We start from the raw sequence: 16,635 nt of genomic DNA on the forward strand, positions 1-16,635 counted from the left end.
GTGTTGAAGCAGCAGAAAGAGATTGTGCCATTATCAGACACATCTAAAGTCAGCGGCGCAGTATTACACTGTTTTTTGTTATTTTAAGGATGCATTACTGCGACGGTAAGAGAGACGCTGTGCGCATTTACGCACGAGGCACAGCAGCGAAACTTTATTGATTATTAAAATCCTGGTCAGTCCGACAGGATCGGTTGTTTTGCTGTTTAAATGCCCCACGGTATTTGCTGTGACTTTACTGCACACATGGAAACACTTTAAAACGACTGACAGCAGCCTCTCTGATCATAAAAGTAAATCTGCTGGTTTTACCAATGCGCCATTCGTCCGCCATTGTAGTAGCAATGCGCTGAGGTAGAAGCCCACCTGGCTTTTAAAGGGAATGGGAAATGGCACTCTGATTGGTTTATTGCATGTTACGTCCAAAACACACCCATAACTAATTCACAAACTAAATACCACCCTTTTGAACCATGCGCCTGAAGCAATGACCATTTTTTCTGCCGTTAAACTAGCTAAATTGGAGTAGGATACGCCCCACGCTTCATGTTGTGCGCTTTGATTGTTAAAGGGGCTATATGTAGTTTTTCTACTAAAATGAATCCTTTTTTTATTGCCTTTGTGTGAAGGGGTTGTAATCTGACATTAAAATGATCCACTTGCCGGGTTTGGCTATTAGCTATATTAGCTATATTAGCTATATTTGGCAAGTTTTCCTGTTCCTATTTGAAGGCTCCGGGTTGGATTTTCCATGCGCGCTCCCGAGCATCTCGCTGTGTCTACTGACTTTGCACTCAGCAGCGACGACACTGCAACTTACGACATGGAGTCTGCTAACACTAAGAAACGACCTTCTCCCAGCACACAGACTCCAACACAAACTCCACATAAGGATAAAAATCAAGCCCAATGTGAATCGGATTGACTTCGGACGAAAACACGGATCAACATCGGCAGGGCTTTTGAATCATGGAGAAACCTCCGCTTTGTTTTGAGTATAAAAACAGACCCGGGGTTTGCTTTCATCCTATTGGACAGGTAAGCTAACATTACTACAAAAAATGTAAAACATATTTTGATTTTGTGCTTCAGTTGGCTCAAGTTAGATAGCGTTAGCTCGCCGGTTAACGCCGAGCAGTTGCTAATGTTGTCCGGTGCAAAGTTATATCGCTTTCACATTACTGCATTAACTAATGCAACCCATGTTACTCTGTCAAAGTGTCAAAGCCTGCAAGAAACGATGTAATGGTAAAAAGCTAATGTGGAGCGATTTGTTTACTATCTCATAGTGATGCAGCCACGAGCAGCCAGCTAACGCTACAGTAGCTCAGACCCGCCGCTGTTTCGCAGCTTCTCCACCTCTCAGTCGCTGTAACTAACATGACCCACATAATATCCAACCCAGAGGAGGAGCCATCCACTAACCCTACAGTAAAGTTACTGACTGCGCTCTAACTGTTATAAAGTGTGGCACAGTCTCGTTATAATATGCAGTCCAGCTCACTGACAGTTTCATTATCATCCAAAACATGTAGCTGAGCTGACATTACTGTGTTTACCTGAGTTTCGTACGAGGACACGCCTGGTAGAAGTGGCCGCTGAAAACTACATAATGCCCCTTTAAACTAGGACCCCTGTGGTTACTGATTGGCGCGTTGTACAGTCTAACCTTCCTCAAGGTTACTGTGCTGAAAGATTTCAAAACAACAGGACACCTGTCCAGCATCAGCTGATTTCTGAACGATTTTTCACATCTTTAAACACGAGACCACATTCAAGCTAATTTCTGCATTTGTGGTGTTTGGAAAATCACAGCAGAACAAAGAAAGAGGAAGAAAGAATAGCAGCAGAAACAGAAAGCAGCCTGCCTGCCAGTCTGGGCACTACTCAGGATGAAGGACTATGGCTGTCGCCCATAACAATGTTCTGCCTGCAGTACAAACACATTACTTTGTCCACAGCAGTGAAGGAAGTAATGGACAAAGTCAAATCCAGCAGCTGTTCAGTGCTTCACCTCTGCTGAGACTTTACTTCCTGTAGATGTGACTGCTAGAGAGCCACAGTTTGCTGCACTGACTCCTGCAGCAGCTGTTATCTGTTACTTTTGGACTGAAAAACTCAATGTTGGCAGTGTTCATGTGCAAAGACTGAAATCTGAATGAGCTGAATAAATATAATATATGGCCCAGCCCTAAAATGTTACCACAAAATGCCTAAATACAAATTTTACCATTTTCACGTTATTCCCTAGTTACAGTTTAGTGCACTTTATTAACTGTACATCATTTTATGTGAGTCTGAAGCTAAATGATGTGTTTTTTTTTATCTCTGGCTGGGCAGATCATTCGCTTTCTGTTCATGTCTAACACACACAACAGATTAAAAAAAACAACCAGGAAATACATGGTCTCATGTTGGTATATGTTCAGAGGATATAAGCAGCAGATTGTGAGTTGAAGCCAACTGATTATCCGAGATGCAGTCCTTACTGACAAATCTAGTTTCCGGGAGGCTCAGCACCTACGCTGCAATCATTCTGATGTTTACTTACAGTATTTTGCTGGACAGGGACTTTGCATGCAGCTGCGAACAACAAGATTTTGACTGTAATTTATACATTGGTCTGCCTGTTTTAATAATATTCATCTTGATACTCTGGACAGACAGGTATTTTCAGAGAGGCTGTAAGTTTCTGTGTGCATTCGGAGGCTGTGGCAGTTTTTGGGGTTATTCTTTGCGTAAGCTTCTTAAAGCAGCTTTAGTCGGTCTGCTCTGGGTTGCTTTTGTGTTAATCGAAGCAGACTGGTATGTTTGCTGCCAGAATGATGGCTCTGAACAACAGGCAGAGTTAGCCTGCAAAGCCAAGGAGAATAACCTCACTCACAAGGAGCGAGTCATCGTCGCTGAACTGAAAAACGATTCCAGGGTGAGTGTTTCCATCATGTCAGAGTGTTACCTTTTATGTTCAGCTTGATCAGCTAGTTCTCAGAAATGTTGTTATAATATAACTATCTGTGTTTCTCTTTCAGGTTATCGGTAGCTTCCTATTCCTTGGCATCGTGTTTGTGGCATCCCTTATGTCATCGTTTGGATGGAGTAAATGCTGTGGAGAATCAACTTGTTGCAACAGAAATGTTCTGTATGACGAACTGATTTTGGAGGAGAAGGAAAACGCACTGAAACAAATTCTGAGGGATGTAGCAAAGGAAGAGATGAATAAGATCAAGGAGGAAATACGTGGTGAAAATTGGGGGGTTGTTGCCAGAGAACTGATAAAACTGAAAACTGCAGAGAAACAAGGGGGACGAGCTCCAGAGAACCAGGTAAAGACTCAAATCAGCATCCACTTTGTTGGAAGGTCTACAACAAAAAAGTTGTAATGAGGTCTCAGATTCAAGTTTGTTTTGTGTTTAGTTGAGAAGTTTTCTACAAACAAATCTGCTAAAGGAGGCCACAGTGTGACCCCCCCCCCATTTATTTTAAACCACACAGAATGACAGGATGGTTAAAACATGTATTTCGCCCGTGTCGGTCATGACGAAGTGAGATCAGCCTCTGCACATAGCCCCAGCCTATCGGTGGAGGGGACAAATGAAGAGGAGGGTCTGGGGGTCCTTCCCCCCCAAAACTTTAAGCATTAAACACTTTATTTCCTGCATTCATGTGAAAATGTCTGCAACAATTTATGGTGGAAATGTATTTTTCTGTATAAAGGAAAACAATATTCAGGCAGAAAGCAACAATTCAAAATCTAAAAACTGTATAGAATATAATGCAGTAAGGCTCTCTGGATATGCATTCTGTAACTATTGCTTTTAAATATGTTTCTCTTGTAGATCAACTTTTCAACCTTCCCTCCTCTTTTGTGTCTTTGTTTGGGGGAAGTAACTCTTTAAATGTGCATGTGGTTCCTTTTCACCTCAATGAGAAACAAATTCATTTTAATTCACTTATAAACTCCTGGACTTTAATAGCTCCTGTGTTTCAGCCAGTTTTCTGCTCATGTTCAAATCTTTCTTTTTTAATGAGAATTTATAGTATTTTGAGAAATCTACCTGCCCTGTACTCCGCTGTGCATTACGTTATTGCTGGTTGACACCAACAGACCTCAGTTTTTAGATGTTTGTATCGCAAAACTCGTTGCAACAGGACTCACAGCGCGAGGTGAACTTGACTGGTATTGTTGAAACTACTTAGTGCATACTTACAAATACTTGCATGAATTTATAGAGTTCAAATGACAAAAGTTCATGAAAGAGAACACAAATATTCACACATAGAGGCCCTGTTCTTGCTTCTTTGAGTAACAGTCTCTGAAAAACTACGCTCGCACACAACTAACAATGGCTGAAGCATGAGGAAACATGCTAAACAGTTACTCAAGATTGAACAAATGAGAACCATCATTAGCTTGTCAAGAATCAAACTAGAATGATGAGCTGCTGAAAGATTCACCCCTACAGGCCCTTGAAAATGGAAAGCAGTGAAATAGACTCTCCTCTCTGCAGCGCACTGTAAATCCAACACACCTTTTTAATCAGGTGAAATGTTCAAGCTGTCGACACACTGCTCTCTCTCTCTCACGCTCTGTCATGCTGCGGGAGTTTATTGAAAATCTGGTGCCAAAAGTATTTGGACACTTCTGTCCACATCTTCAGTGTACTTCGGCTCTGGGTCTGGTTTGTGCCGTCCTCGGTCTCTTTCTCTGGTGAGCTTGGTGTATCCTTCTGGGAGGAGACTAGACACCAAATATCAGCTCTGTAAAATGTTATTCTCATAATGAATTCACTTCTTAATACAATTCATTTGTGTTTTCTCCAAACAGAATAAACACCTTTTGGCTGGTTCATCAGACGAGCAGTAAAGATGGTCTTCGATGGTTTGATTTACACGGCATGGTTTGGACTATTGAGCTTTAATCTGGACTTAATATTTTTCATTTATTTGCTTTTGTAACTTGTAATGACAGTTTGAAAGAAATGTTTCTGTTGTGATTTATATATCTGTGTTACAAAGCTTTCAGCTCCCAGAACTCGGCTCAATTAACGTCTTGTTTCATGTAATTGTAATGCAAATGTGAATAGTTCAGTATCTGAAACTTGACAGGTTTTAAATAAATGTAGTGTTAATCATATCGTTGTTTGTGTTTTTGCATTGAGAGCTGTAAACGACAGCAAGGAAAATACCGTCTGACAGCGGTCCTTCTGCTCTCCAATGGGACGGATGCTCAAAGCGTCTTCTTCTGGGGGTTTGGTTTTGTATCTGCATGTTAGTTCTGTCATCTGTTCCCTTTAGTTCCCTGAGTTTCTTTATTTATCAGTTAGCTATCTGTTATAGTCTGTGGTTTGTATCCAGTCTTCGTGGTCTCTGTTGTTCTGTTATCTCGTCTCCATTAGTTAGAATCCCTTTTGCTGTGCTGTTAGTTTAGACACTGTTTTAGGTTGCTTGCTACCTTTAGTGTGCGTCCTCTGCCTCATGTTATTGTTTGTCTGGTTAATATCCGTCAGCTGGTGTTTTGGTATTTTCCTGATTTCAGTTCTGTTCCAGTCTCATGTATTAGTTTCTGTACCATCATGCTTGAGTTCTGTCTGCTTGTCTATTTATGTTCTCTGCCAGTTTCATTAATTAATCTGATTTTGATCATTCTGCTCTAGTCTCTGTGCAGCTATTATTATTATTGTTATTAATATTATCATTATTCATCCACGTCTTTAAGTTACTTAGTATCTGTCTTGTCTCGTATCTTAGTTCCTAGTCCTGTGTCTTTAGTTCATGTCTTGTTTACTCCTGGTCTGTGTTGTTCTGGTTCTGTTTAACCTCAGCTTCTGTCTGTGTTCCTTGTTGCTGTAAGTTTATTTGTGATCTCTCTGCTTGTATTAGTTTATTTATATTAGTCTGATGTTTAGTGTTGAGTAACTTGTGTTTTGTCTTTTCCCCCCTCAGTAATCCGCCTGCCTGCTAGTCTCTCTGTTTCCCCTGCTCGCTCTGCCTGCCTGTGTCTTGTTTGCCTCGTGTCCCTCACCTGTGTGTCTCCTCCCAGCTCTTTAACCTGGTGTATATATCCTTGCTTCGTCTTTGTCTTTGTCCGGGCATTGTAGCTGCGTTTGGGTCCGACCTTCTCAACCACACCCACAATCCTGACAGTAAGAAGCATAACATAAACTAGATGCACATGTAGGTGAAGGGTAACGTACATATTTAGTGATATCTATAACAGGATGGCAGATTGCCAGAAAACTTACTTTACAACATGAAGGAACAAAATTTTATCTCCATAGCTGGTGGGTAGATCAACAATGGTAATAATACTCAACTAAGCCATAAATTCTTTTCTCCTGACAGATGGCAGGTGGAGAGGAAGGGAAAGGTAAGGTTAAACACTGACTTGGTGATAGACTGATGATGCAATGTATAATAAGCATGAAAAAATGTGGCGCCGCGGTGCTCTCAGTTAAACAGCAGCATTGGAGCGTTACCAAAATGTGGTTGCATGGCTACAATGACAAAAGTCCTCTCTGTAGTACAGCAGTGGTTCATCTATGTATGTTTGAAATGAATGTTTTTTGATCAGGTGACAGATGACTATTACATAATTCATGTAAAATTGATGTACAAAAACAGATAAAAGCCATAATAATAAACACCCGTTTCATTGATTTTCCCTGAAGTGAAAAAAAATCATTTTATAATGAGATAAAAACACCCAACTGTTTAATTGATACTCTCTGGAGCGCACACAAAAGGAGCCATGATGTAGGATAATAAACGCAAATGTTTCTTTTTTTGCAAAATAATGCCTCAAATATGTTGTACAGTTTAATTGGAAATTGAATTTTATTTGATCTGTATATAACATGCATGCAATGTGATTTATTCTCATAAATACGGTGAACAGTAGGACAAATGATGTTAAAACGGATGGCATTTTTGATGCCTAAGTCGAGCAAATACAAATGCAGAGTTTCATATATTCTTATAACCTTATTAAGTAGATATTTCAGCTTACAGGTTATGTCGTACAAAACAAGTCATATTTCTTTTAACTGCTTGGCAGCCTTGTTAATTGAGTGGATGGAGTCAATATTAATTACAGAATATTCCCTACAGTATTTTGAAATGGTATCTAACAGAATCTGCAGCGTTCACAAACATTTTTAAATAAAAATGGCAGTAATTCTTTGGCAAGCTTCTTTTCAAGTGAAAACATGCAAGTTGCTGTGAAATACAGTGGGTACGGAAAGTATTCAGACCCCTCTAAATTTTTCACTCTTTGTTTCATTGCAGCCATTTTCCAAAAATCAAAAAAGTTCATTTTATTTCTCAGTAATGTACACTCAGCACCCCATCTTGACAGAAAAAAACAGAAATGTAGAAATTTTTGCAAATTTATTAAAAAGAGAAACTGAAATATCACATGGTCATAAGTATTCAGACCCTTTGCTCAGTATTTAGTAGAAGCACCCTTTTGATCTCATACAGCCATGAGTCGTTTTGGGAAAGATGCAACAAGTTTTTCACATCTGGATTTGGGTATCCTCTGCCATTCCTCCTTGCAGATCCTCTCCAGTTCTGTCAGGTTGGATGGTAAACGTTGGTGGACAGCCATTTTCAGGTCTCTCCAGAGATGCTCAATTGGGTTTAAGTCAGGGCTCTGGCTGGGCCATTCAAGAACAGCCACGGAGTTGTTGTGAAGCCACTCCTTCGTTATTTTAGCGGCGCGCTTAGGGTCATTGTCTTGTTGGAAGGTAAACCTTCGGCCCAGTCTGAGGTCCAGAGCACTCTGGAAAAGGTTTTCGTCCAGGATATCCCTGTACTTGGCCGCATTCATCTTTCCCTCGATTGCAACCAGTCGTCCTGTCCCTGCAGCTGAAAAACACCCCCACAGCATGATGCTGCCACCACCATGCTTCACTGTTGAGACTGTATTGGACAGGTGATGAGCAGTGCCTGGTTTTCTCCACACATACCGCTTAGAATTAAGGCCAAAAAGTTCTATCTTGGTCTCATCAGACCAGAGGATCTTATTTATCACCATCTTGGAGTCCTTCAGGTGTTTTTTAGCAAACTCCATGCGGGCTTTCATGTGTCTTGCACTGAGGAGAGGCTTCCGTCGGGCCACTCTGCCATAAAGCCCCGACTGGTGGATTGCTGCAGTGATGGTTGACTTACTACAACTTTCTCCCATCTCCCGACTGCATCTCTGGAGCTCAGCCACAGTGACCTTTGGGTTCTTCTTTACCTCTCTCACCAAGGCTCTTCTCCCCCGATAGCTCAGTTTGGCCGGACGGCCAGCTCTAGGAAGGGTTCTGGTCGTCCCAAACGTCTTCCATTTGAGGATTATGGAGGCCACTGTGCTCTTAGGAACCTTAAGTGCAGCAGAAATTTTTTTGTAACCTTGGCCAGATCTGTGCCTTGCCACAATTCTGTCTCTGAGCTCTTCAGGCAGTTCCTTTGACCTCATGATTCTCATTTGCTCTGACATGCACTGTGAGCTGTAAGGTCTTATATAGACAGGTGTGTGGCTTTCCTAATCAAGTCCAATCAGTATAATCAAACACAGCTGGACTCAAATGAAGGTGTAGAACCATCTCAAGGATGATCAGAAGAAATAGACAGCACCTGAGTTAAATATGAGTGTCACGGCAAAGGGTCTGAATACTTATGACCATGTGATATTTCAGTTTTTCTATTTTAATAAATTTGCAAAAATTTCTACATTTCTGTTTTTTTCTGTCAAGATGGGGTGCTGAGTGTACATTACTGAGAAATAAAATGAACTTTTTTGATTTTTGGAAAATGGCTGCAATGAAACAAAGAGTGAAAAATTAAAAGGGGTCTGAATACTTTCCGTACCCACTGTATGTACACAGTACAGCCCTCACAGTAGGTTTGTTTGTATTTATGGATCCAACACAAAAAAATAAATAAACAACAAGAAGTTTTATATTTCTTTAAATTTTGGAAACATAAGTCAGTTATGACGGTTCATTTCCGTTTTTGCAATTGATAGTCCGTTTTAAAATAATAAAAGCAGTGTTAACTTAACTTTTAGTTTGACTCTTGACAACTTAACGGGTTTAACCCCCCCCCTTTCAGAGTATGCTATATTACAGATCATCGTGTACTCGCTCATCCTTATTGACTACATTAAATCAGATAGGTGGACACTTTATAAATATCCAAATACTCAGTCCAAGAATAGTTTTTTCATTGACCGATTTCTGATTCCCAATTGTAAATAAGAACAACAAAAAAAGAAAATTATATAGAAAGGTTGAATTTTCAGCAATGATACAGTTCAGAGAAAATTAATTCAGTTTCATGTTTATTTGAACTAATTTCCAAACTAATAAATTCAACTTGAATTGATGCTATTCAGATTAAGTTTTACAGTGCTATTATTCAAGTCACACAATACAAATTCAGTTTATTCAAGGACAACTCACAAAATTATTACAGTTTATCAGATCTGCCGGGTCTCACAATTTCATTTTTATAGCTTACAAAAGAACATATATTTATCTAATGTGCTAAACAAGATTTAGGTTGTGAGTCAGTCAAAGAGTTCTTTGTTCAGAGGTTGAGGAACAAAACCACAAAACCCCTCAAATAAAATCCTCCGACTGTGGATGAGTCTGTTCATCTGCAACACACACACATTTCTTTTTACAAAAAGCAGCAAAGTACATGGTCTCATGTTGGTACATGTTCAGATGGTATGAGCTGCAGGTTGTGAGTGGATCCCAGCTGTACATCAGAGATGGAGAACCTACTGACAAAACTTGTTTCTGGGAAGCTCAGCACCTACACTGCAATCATTTTAATATTTACCTACAATATTTTGCTCAACAAGGAATTTGCGTTCACTTGCAAACCACAAGATTTGTAGCCAGTTTTTATAATATTTCTGTTAATACTCTGGACAGACAGGTCATTTAAGATGGCGGTGGTGATGGTGGTGGAGGTCTTGCTCTTGCTCCGGATCCAGAGATTGATGGTTAAACCCTGCTCGAAAAGGGGGCCAAACTTAACACATATGTTTGCTGAACAAGTGTGCAGCACATCATTGAGTCTCTTAGCTGATGGAGCCGCACACTGCACCGACAGCATTTTCTTAAGGAAATGCCCGTTCTAGTTCAGGATTAATCTGCTGATTTTTTTCTCCATTAAGTGATTGATTTGTAAATATTCTGAAAATAGTGAGAAATGCCGTCACAGAGCCCAAAGTGACTCCTTCACATTGTTTAACAATTAACCAGTTAAACGTTTCAGCTGTACTCGTATAAACTCTTCACATGTTTTGTGTGTAAAAGTCTTCATTTTAAACTAAAGCTGTCTGATAAATGTAGTGAAGTAAAGTACAATATGAAGAAGTATAAAGTGAGACTAATTATTCATTCCTGCTATTTATCACTGCACCAACTTCTACTGTTATTTCTACTCATTTCATGCCTTAATGTGCAAGTCAGTATCTGTAACAAAGAATTTCACTTCAGGGATCGATAAAGTTTTCTGATTCTGATCATTTAAAGCACTCAAGCTCAAACTCAAGGCCCGGGGGCCGCGTCCGGCCCGCCACGTCATTTTATGTGGCCCGCGAAAGCTCTAAAGATTCATGATTGTCCTAAAATAAAAGTCTATGCTGCCATAAACTACATCTCCTACAATGCATGTCGATGTTGTGACCCGAGAAGTGACGGCATACTAAACGCTGACATGCTGTCACACCAAGTCCGTGGCATCCCTGACCTGTACTGGTCATGTGGGAGTGGCCGGCTGCACCAAACTGCCTGATGGATGGAGAGGTACATGCGCAAGGGTAGTCTTGGCTATACGATGCCCCACAGCCTTACAGGCAGAAACGCTCCATCCCAGCTTTCTCCTCTACTCATCCTAATGTGTACATAGATGCCATCGGGGGGCCCGAGGGGTCCCAAATGAGTTCAGAGCAAGAAATCAAATCGTGGCCGGATTTGAATCAAGTCTGTGTTGGTGGTGCACAATTAACAAGAATGTAGATTGGATCAATTACGTTTACTTTACGCAGCAACTTTACTCTCAGGGCTCTGGGAGCACAGTTGCATGCTACCTCCCAGATGGCCTGGCAAAATAGGCTGGCGTTGGACATGTTACTGGCGGAGAAAGGAGGCGTTTGTGTCATGTTCGGTGATTCATGTCGCACGTTTATCCCCAATAACACTGACAGCGACGGTTCTTCCACTTTAGCGTTGTCTAAACTGGAAACTCTAGCCCAAGAACTAAAAGAGAACGCTGGCACAGACGTCTGGATGATTAATTGGTTTGACTCAGTGATCAGTGAATGGAAGTCAGTCATCCTGACTGCTGTGTCTGCTCTAATCAGGCCGCATGTCGAAGTGTCCTTGGGCAAGATACTGAACCACGACTTGTTCTGCCAGTGTATGAATGTGTGTGAGTGTTAGTTTCTGTTTGAGCACTTAGGCTCAGTGTGTGAATGTGAGTGAATGCAGATGTGGTGTAAAATCGCTCTGAGTGGTGGAAAAGGCTAGAAAGGTGCTATACAAGTACAGAGCGTTTACATTCATAGGCAGGATTGTCAACACAGCTCATCAGATGAGCATCTGGCAGATACTGACTGGGTCCCTCCTTTTCAGGATGTAGATTGTTTAGATCGAACTTGTTGCCTGCTCATGACTCCAGGATGTCTATGTTCGACAAAAGCAGCTAAGGCTAGTTTTCTTATTGATGATGCGTTTGTTTAAACAGTAAAATGAGAACATTCGTTGATGTGCTGACAATTTTCTATACTTAGGATGTCCATATATGGCCAGAGGGAGGATTTTAAGGGCAGAAAACTCTCTTCTTACACTTATCATCTTTTATGCAAGTACTTATAAGAGTGCTCATAAGAGTGACCGGTCGACTGATGAGAAACCAGAGATTGAGAAACAAAACCAAAGAAGGTCTTAAGAGTTTTATTGTGGGCCATCTCACCAGGTCTGTCAAAAGAAAGCAGGAACTAGAAAGTATGATAAAGTAATAAAGTGAAGGAATTATGAACACAGACCCGTCCGCTATTCGTTTGTGTTACAACAGTCAGATAATATGTTCATTAATAATAACCTAAGTGCTTCATGGATGTTTTCTGATCATCAGTTTTTAGTTCTACAGAACCCTGTACACGTTTGTCCCCGTAAGAGAGGCACCTGGCAGACACATCAGTGACACAAACTGACTCCAGCCTGGTGCATCTGCTGGATAAACACCACTAGTGTTTGAAATGCTGCTGCTGAATGACTGTGTTCAGTAACTGAAGTGTGTCCTGCACACAACCGTGAAATGGATCAGACTGACCGCCAGCGTGAAAGATGAATCAAAAATGACCGATTTCAGAAGTTCTATAGGGCTGTAATTAAAGACTGACGTTCCTCAATCATGTGCACGAGCATCTGATTCATCCACAACCAGCTCTCAGCCTCGACTGTTAGTTATTCAACTGGACATTATTCTGTTTTTGTGCAACATTATGTGTCAATAATTAATGTGCAATACTCTGATTCACCGTACTGTTCTCCATTACAATTCTTCAATAATGTAAATATGTACACATCCATACTCCTTTATATTTATACCATCACATTTATATATTTCTTTATCCAACTTCTTTCTGTTATTTCTATTCCTTATGCCTTGATGTGCAATGTGTGCAACTGTCACACAAGAATCTCCCCTCTGGGATCAATAAAGTGTTTCTGATTATTTTACAGTGTGTAATGGAGACCAGGGGTTCCGTTACCTGAAACAGTCAGCTGAGTATTAAGGTGGGGATTATTGATAAAGCAGGAGCCATACACATTGTTATTTTGATTGTTTATTTAATTTGTGAAACATTTGATAGCCGTCTTTGTTGTGAGTAGTTCCACCGGGGGGGTCTGGCCATCCTGCCTGTGTGGAAAGAAAACTTAATCAGTGATAGTCAAGGTTCACGACATAGTATTGAGTGCTTTTACTCATTTCAGTTGTTAAATTACTTTAAACAAGACAAACAATATAAGTACTCACCTCTTCCTGGTTGTCTCCTCAGCAGGGGGCGGAGGCAAAGGAGTGTTGAGGCCCAAGCACCTGCTTAAGGCCTGCAGGAGCAGACCATGAAGCTGGGGGGGGGGGGGGGAGTAAAGCCATCAACAATGCTGATTTATGTGATTATTTTGAGTATGCTTTATTGATTTACTGATAGAAATTTGTATTTATGTAAATATTCATTCTTTGGGCTCTATTTTTCTGTGGTGTTGGGTTTTTGGGTAAATTATTTATTATTCTAAATGATGGTGGTCCCACCTGAGTAGTTTTACCCACTTAATTACCTGCAGGAGGGAGTGTATAAAAGGCAGCAAGTTACTCTCAGTGTAAGTTTTTTGTTGCTTGTTGGTGTTGGTGTCTCCTCTTGTCGGTATGGAAGACAATAAATGCCACGTTTGTGTTTGCATTTTACCTCTGTCTCATATCTCTCTCTGAAAAACATAAAGCCGCCACCAGGCTATCGGACACAGTGCATTTGTGATCATGGGCAAGTTTAAGAAGGGAAAGAGGAACAAAGAAAAAGAGGAACAAAGAAATCCATCAGAAAAACAGAAAGCTCCCAGTCCGTCAGGCCTGTTCAACTAGAGAGAGAGAGAGAGAAAGGAACTCGGCACTGAGGGAAATGAAGAAGGGAGCAGGAGTTACCTGAAGAAGTCAGGAGGCTTCTCGTGAATTTAATGTCTCACTGATCCACTAAATCCACAAACTAGCAGCAGATTCCTGTGAAATTTCTGACATCAGTTTAGGCTGGTGGACGGAGGTGAAGTTGATTCATTTAGAGGGTCACATGATTGATTAAGACAAAAATATTTCTGAAATTGAAAGCATTTATTTAGAGCCGCACACCACAGGACTGAGACCGGCAGTGAGCTGGATTACATTGATCCAGCCGCCTAATAGGAAGGGTGGTGTCGACCATCTTGTAGAAACCTCTTTAGTGCTTTCTTAGTATCTTAATATAATCATGTTACTCTGATCCCTCAGTAGATGGTTACACTTCCAATGTTAAAAGGGATGAAGTCGGTGAAGTAGGGGAGAGGCTACAGCCTGGTGTGTGTGTCTCCCTGCAATGGACAATGCAGTTTGGATGCACTAAGGTTTACACCTGCTGCCAGCTCCTTCACTCGCTTGTTCACAAAAACTTCAGTGTTGAGCCAGATATTTTTGTTTCAGGGGAAAAATTGCAGATCGTGTCAGAATACAAATATCTGGGAGTTTTAATTGATTCAAAGTTATTATCTTCATCACATGTAAAAATGGTCTGTAATCGAATTAAATATAGTCTCAGTAACTTTAGACACATTCGCCATCAAATGTCCACACAGGCAGCAAAAATGTACATGCACTCTATGATTTTCTCACACATCACTTACTGTCTACCCATTTGGGCACAAGCTAGTATTACATCTTTGAAACCTCTGCAATCACTTTACAAACGAACTGTTAAAACTCTGGATAAGAAACCATGTATTTCTCATCACTGTCCAATATTACAAAAATATAGATTGCTCAGTTGGGATAATATGGTTAAATACTCAAATCTATGTCTTATTTATAAAATTATTCATGGTTTATCTTCCCCTCCCCTCCAACAGTTTGTCAATACCCGAACAGCTGATTCATGCAGGACCAGAGGTGCAGCTAGGGGAGATTGTATCATTCCCTTTAGGAAAAGTGTATTTGGTCATACTGCTTTTTCTGTTCTAGCTGCTGCTGAGTGGAACCTCACCCCCATAATTATCAGAAATATAAACACGTATAGTTCATTTAAGATTCAGTTAAGGAAATGGCTTATTGATCATCAGAGTTGTCAACATTAACCTATTACTACACATGCCCTTGATGCACACTGTTGACTTTTTTTTTCCTTATGTGTGTCATGGTTTTACGTGATGTTTGTCCGATTGTTGTTTTGATGTGTTTAGATTGTATATTTTAATATAATTGATATTTTACTAAATGTATCTTAATTTTTTAGTGCTATGTACTATGTAATCTTTTTTAGGGTGACTCTTAACATCTGTCTAGGGACTGCAGATGAAAAATAGCCTTTAGGCTAATTCTGGCATATTGACAGAAATGTTTATGAATATGCACTGTCCCTGTAATAAATAAATAAACAAACAAACTCGCTGCTCTGTTTTCCTGCCACGGACTAACCGTCCTGTCATTTCAGATCCAGACACGCCCTCCTGCCCTGCAGTAACCCCTTTCAACTATTGCCATCCACATTTCCCCATCCACCTGCTCACCTGTTTCCCATCTTCTTCATCAGCTCCCCAGGGTGATTTCATACTTCTGACTGGTATGGTGGTGGTGAGACTGATGCTGTGTGAGCTGCCAGGCGCTCGGTCTCAGTCTGGAGTAGACAAGTTGTTATACTGAATGTTGCTTAACTTTGTAGTAATTCCTGTTGAATGTAATTTGAAACACCTGCACCAGTTAGCCTGGCAGAGATGGACTGATGGAGATTTTTATTTGCAGATGTTTCTGTTGCCTACTGTCAGATTACCTCACATTACTTATCGGTAAAAGCTTATTTGCAGGAAGGTGTGTTTGATTTATGATACAAGTGTTTACAGTTGTCACAATTTTATGTATAAAATGTGTTTATTTGGCCTGTGGTACTGCTTTGGACTGTAAGCATCAGCTGCTTGTATTTTATTTATATTGTCATTATTTATTTAAATAAAAAGTCAAATGAATCATCACTTTTGATATGTATCTTTTTTAGGATTATCCAGTAAACCTGATGTTATGTGCTGTCGTGTTAAAATTCGCAAAGGTTCCCAAAGAAATTTCAACAGTCTCAAAGCAAAGCAACCTGATGTTTACAAATTCTGATCTGCCGTTCATGAAGTTTCTTTTGGTGCCTTTTCTTGATCCACTGAACTCTGGACGCCATCATGACTCTCAGCGAAGACGTTTGGGTTTAATTGAATACAGGTGCTCCTAGAACAACGGGCTGGTGAGACATAGAGGGAAATAATCTGTCATACTGAACCATGATTTATTTCTTGAGTTGATTCAACTCCACAAATAAGATACTTTCACTTTCAAAAGTGCATGACTCACTTTCTGTTCATCTGCAACACACACACACACACACACACACACAAAGATTTCTTGTAAAAAACAGGAAATACATGGTTTCATGTTGGTATATCTTCAGAGGGTACACGCTGTAGTTTGCCAGTTGATGCCGACAGTACATCCAAGATGGAAGCCTTACTGACAAAACTTTTTTCTGGGAAGCTCAGCACCTACGGCGCAATCATTTTGATGTTTACCTACAGTATTTTGCTCGACAGGGACCTGGCGTGCACGTGCAGAAATCAACATTTCGACTGCTATTTATACATAGCTCTGCCAGCTGTTATAATATTTTTCTTAATACTCTTGACAGGCAAGTCATTTAAGAGAGTCTGCAGGTACTTGTGTTCAGGAGCGTTCGAAAGCCGTGGCCGGCTTCACACCTGCAAATTATTTGGCTCTTTCTTGCGTAAGCTCCTTCAGGCAGCTGTAGTCGGTCTGCTTTGGGTTGCTTTCGTGTACAGCGATGGAGACCGGTACTGA

At 40.5% G+C, this 16,635-nt stretch overlaps 1 protein-coding gene, 1 long non-coding RNA gene and 1 pseudogene across 2 annotated transcripts; 2 read left to right on the forward strand and 1 right to left on the reverse strand.

Annotated features, from left to right (window-relative positions):
- The first annotated feature begins 2,417 nt into the window (after positions 1-2,417).
- On the forward strand, positions 2,418-5,224 carry LOC119906134. The gene is made up of 3 exons (XM_038723665.1): positions 2,418-2,926; positions 3,030-3,323; positions 4,826-5,224. The coding sequence occupies exons 1-3, from the start codon at positions 2,477-2,479 to the stop codon at positions 4,862-4,864; spliced, it is 783 nt and encodes a 260-aa protein (XP_038579593.1). The 5' UTR covers positions 2,418-2,476; the 3' UTR covers positions 4,865-5,224.
- Positions 5,225-12,834: 7,610 nt separating this feature from the next.
- Positions 12,835-15,725, reverse strand: LOC119904942. The gene is made up of 3 exons (XR_005444762.1): positions 15,312-15,725; positions 13,042-13,133; positions 12,835-12,924 (listed from the first exon to the last, which is right to left on the reverse strand). It is a non-coding gene; the product is annotated as an uncharacterized LOC119904942 (long non-coding RNA).
- An 893-nt stretch (positions 15,726-16,618) lies between these two features.
- The window catches only part of LOC119905059, a 4,910-nt pseudogene continuing 4,893 nt past the window's right edge, over positions 16,619-16,635 (forward strand).

Source organism: Micropterus salmoides, unplaced genomic scaffold, assembly GCF_014851395.1.
Source record: "Micropterus salmoides isolate LMB-PRFRI ecotype aquatic unplaced genomic scaffold, ASM1485139v1 Ms_hic_scaffold_16, whole genome shotgun sequence".
In the NCBI taxonomy this organism is placed as follows: domain Eukaryota; kingdom Metazoa; phylum Chordata; class Actinopteri; order Centrarchiformes; family Centrarchidae; genus Micropterus; species Micropterus salmoides.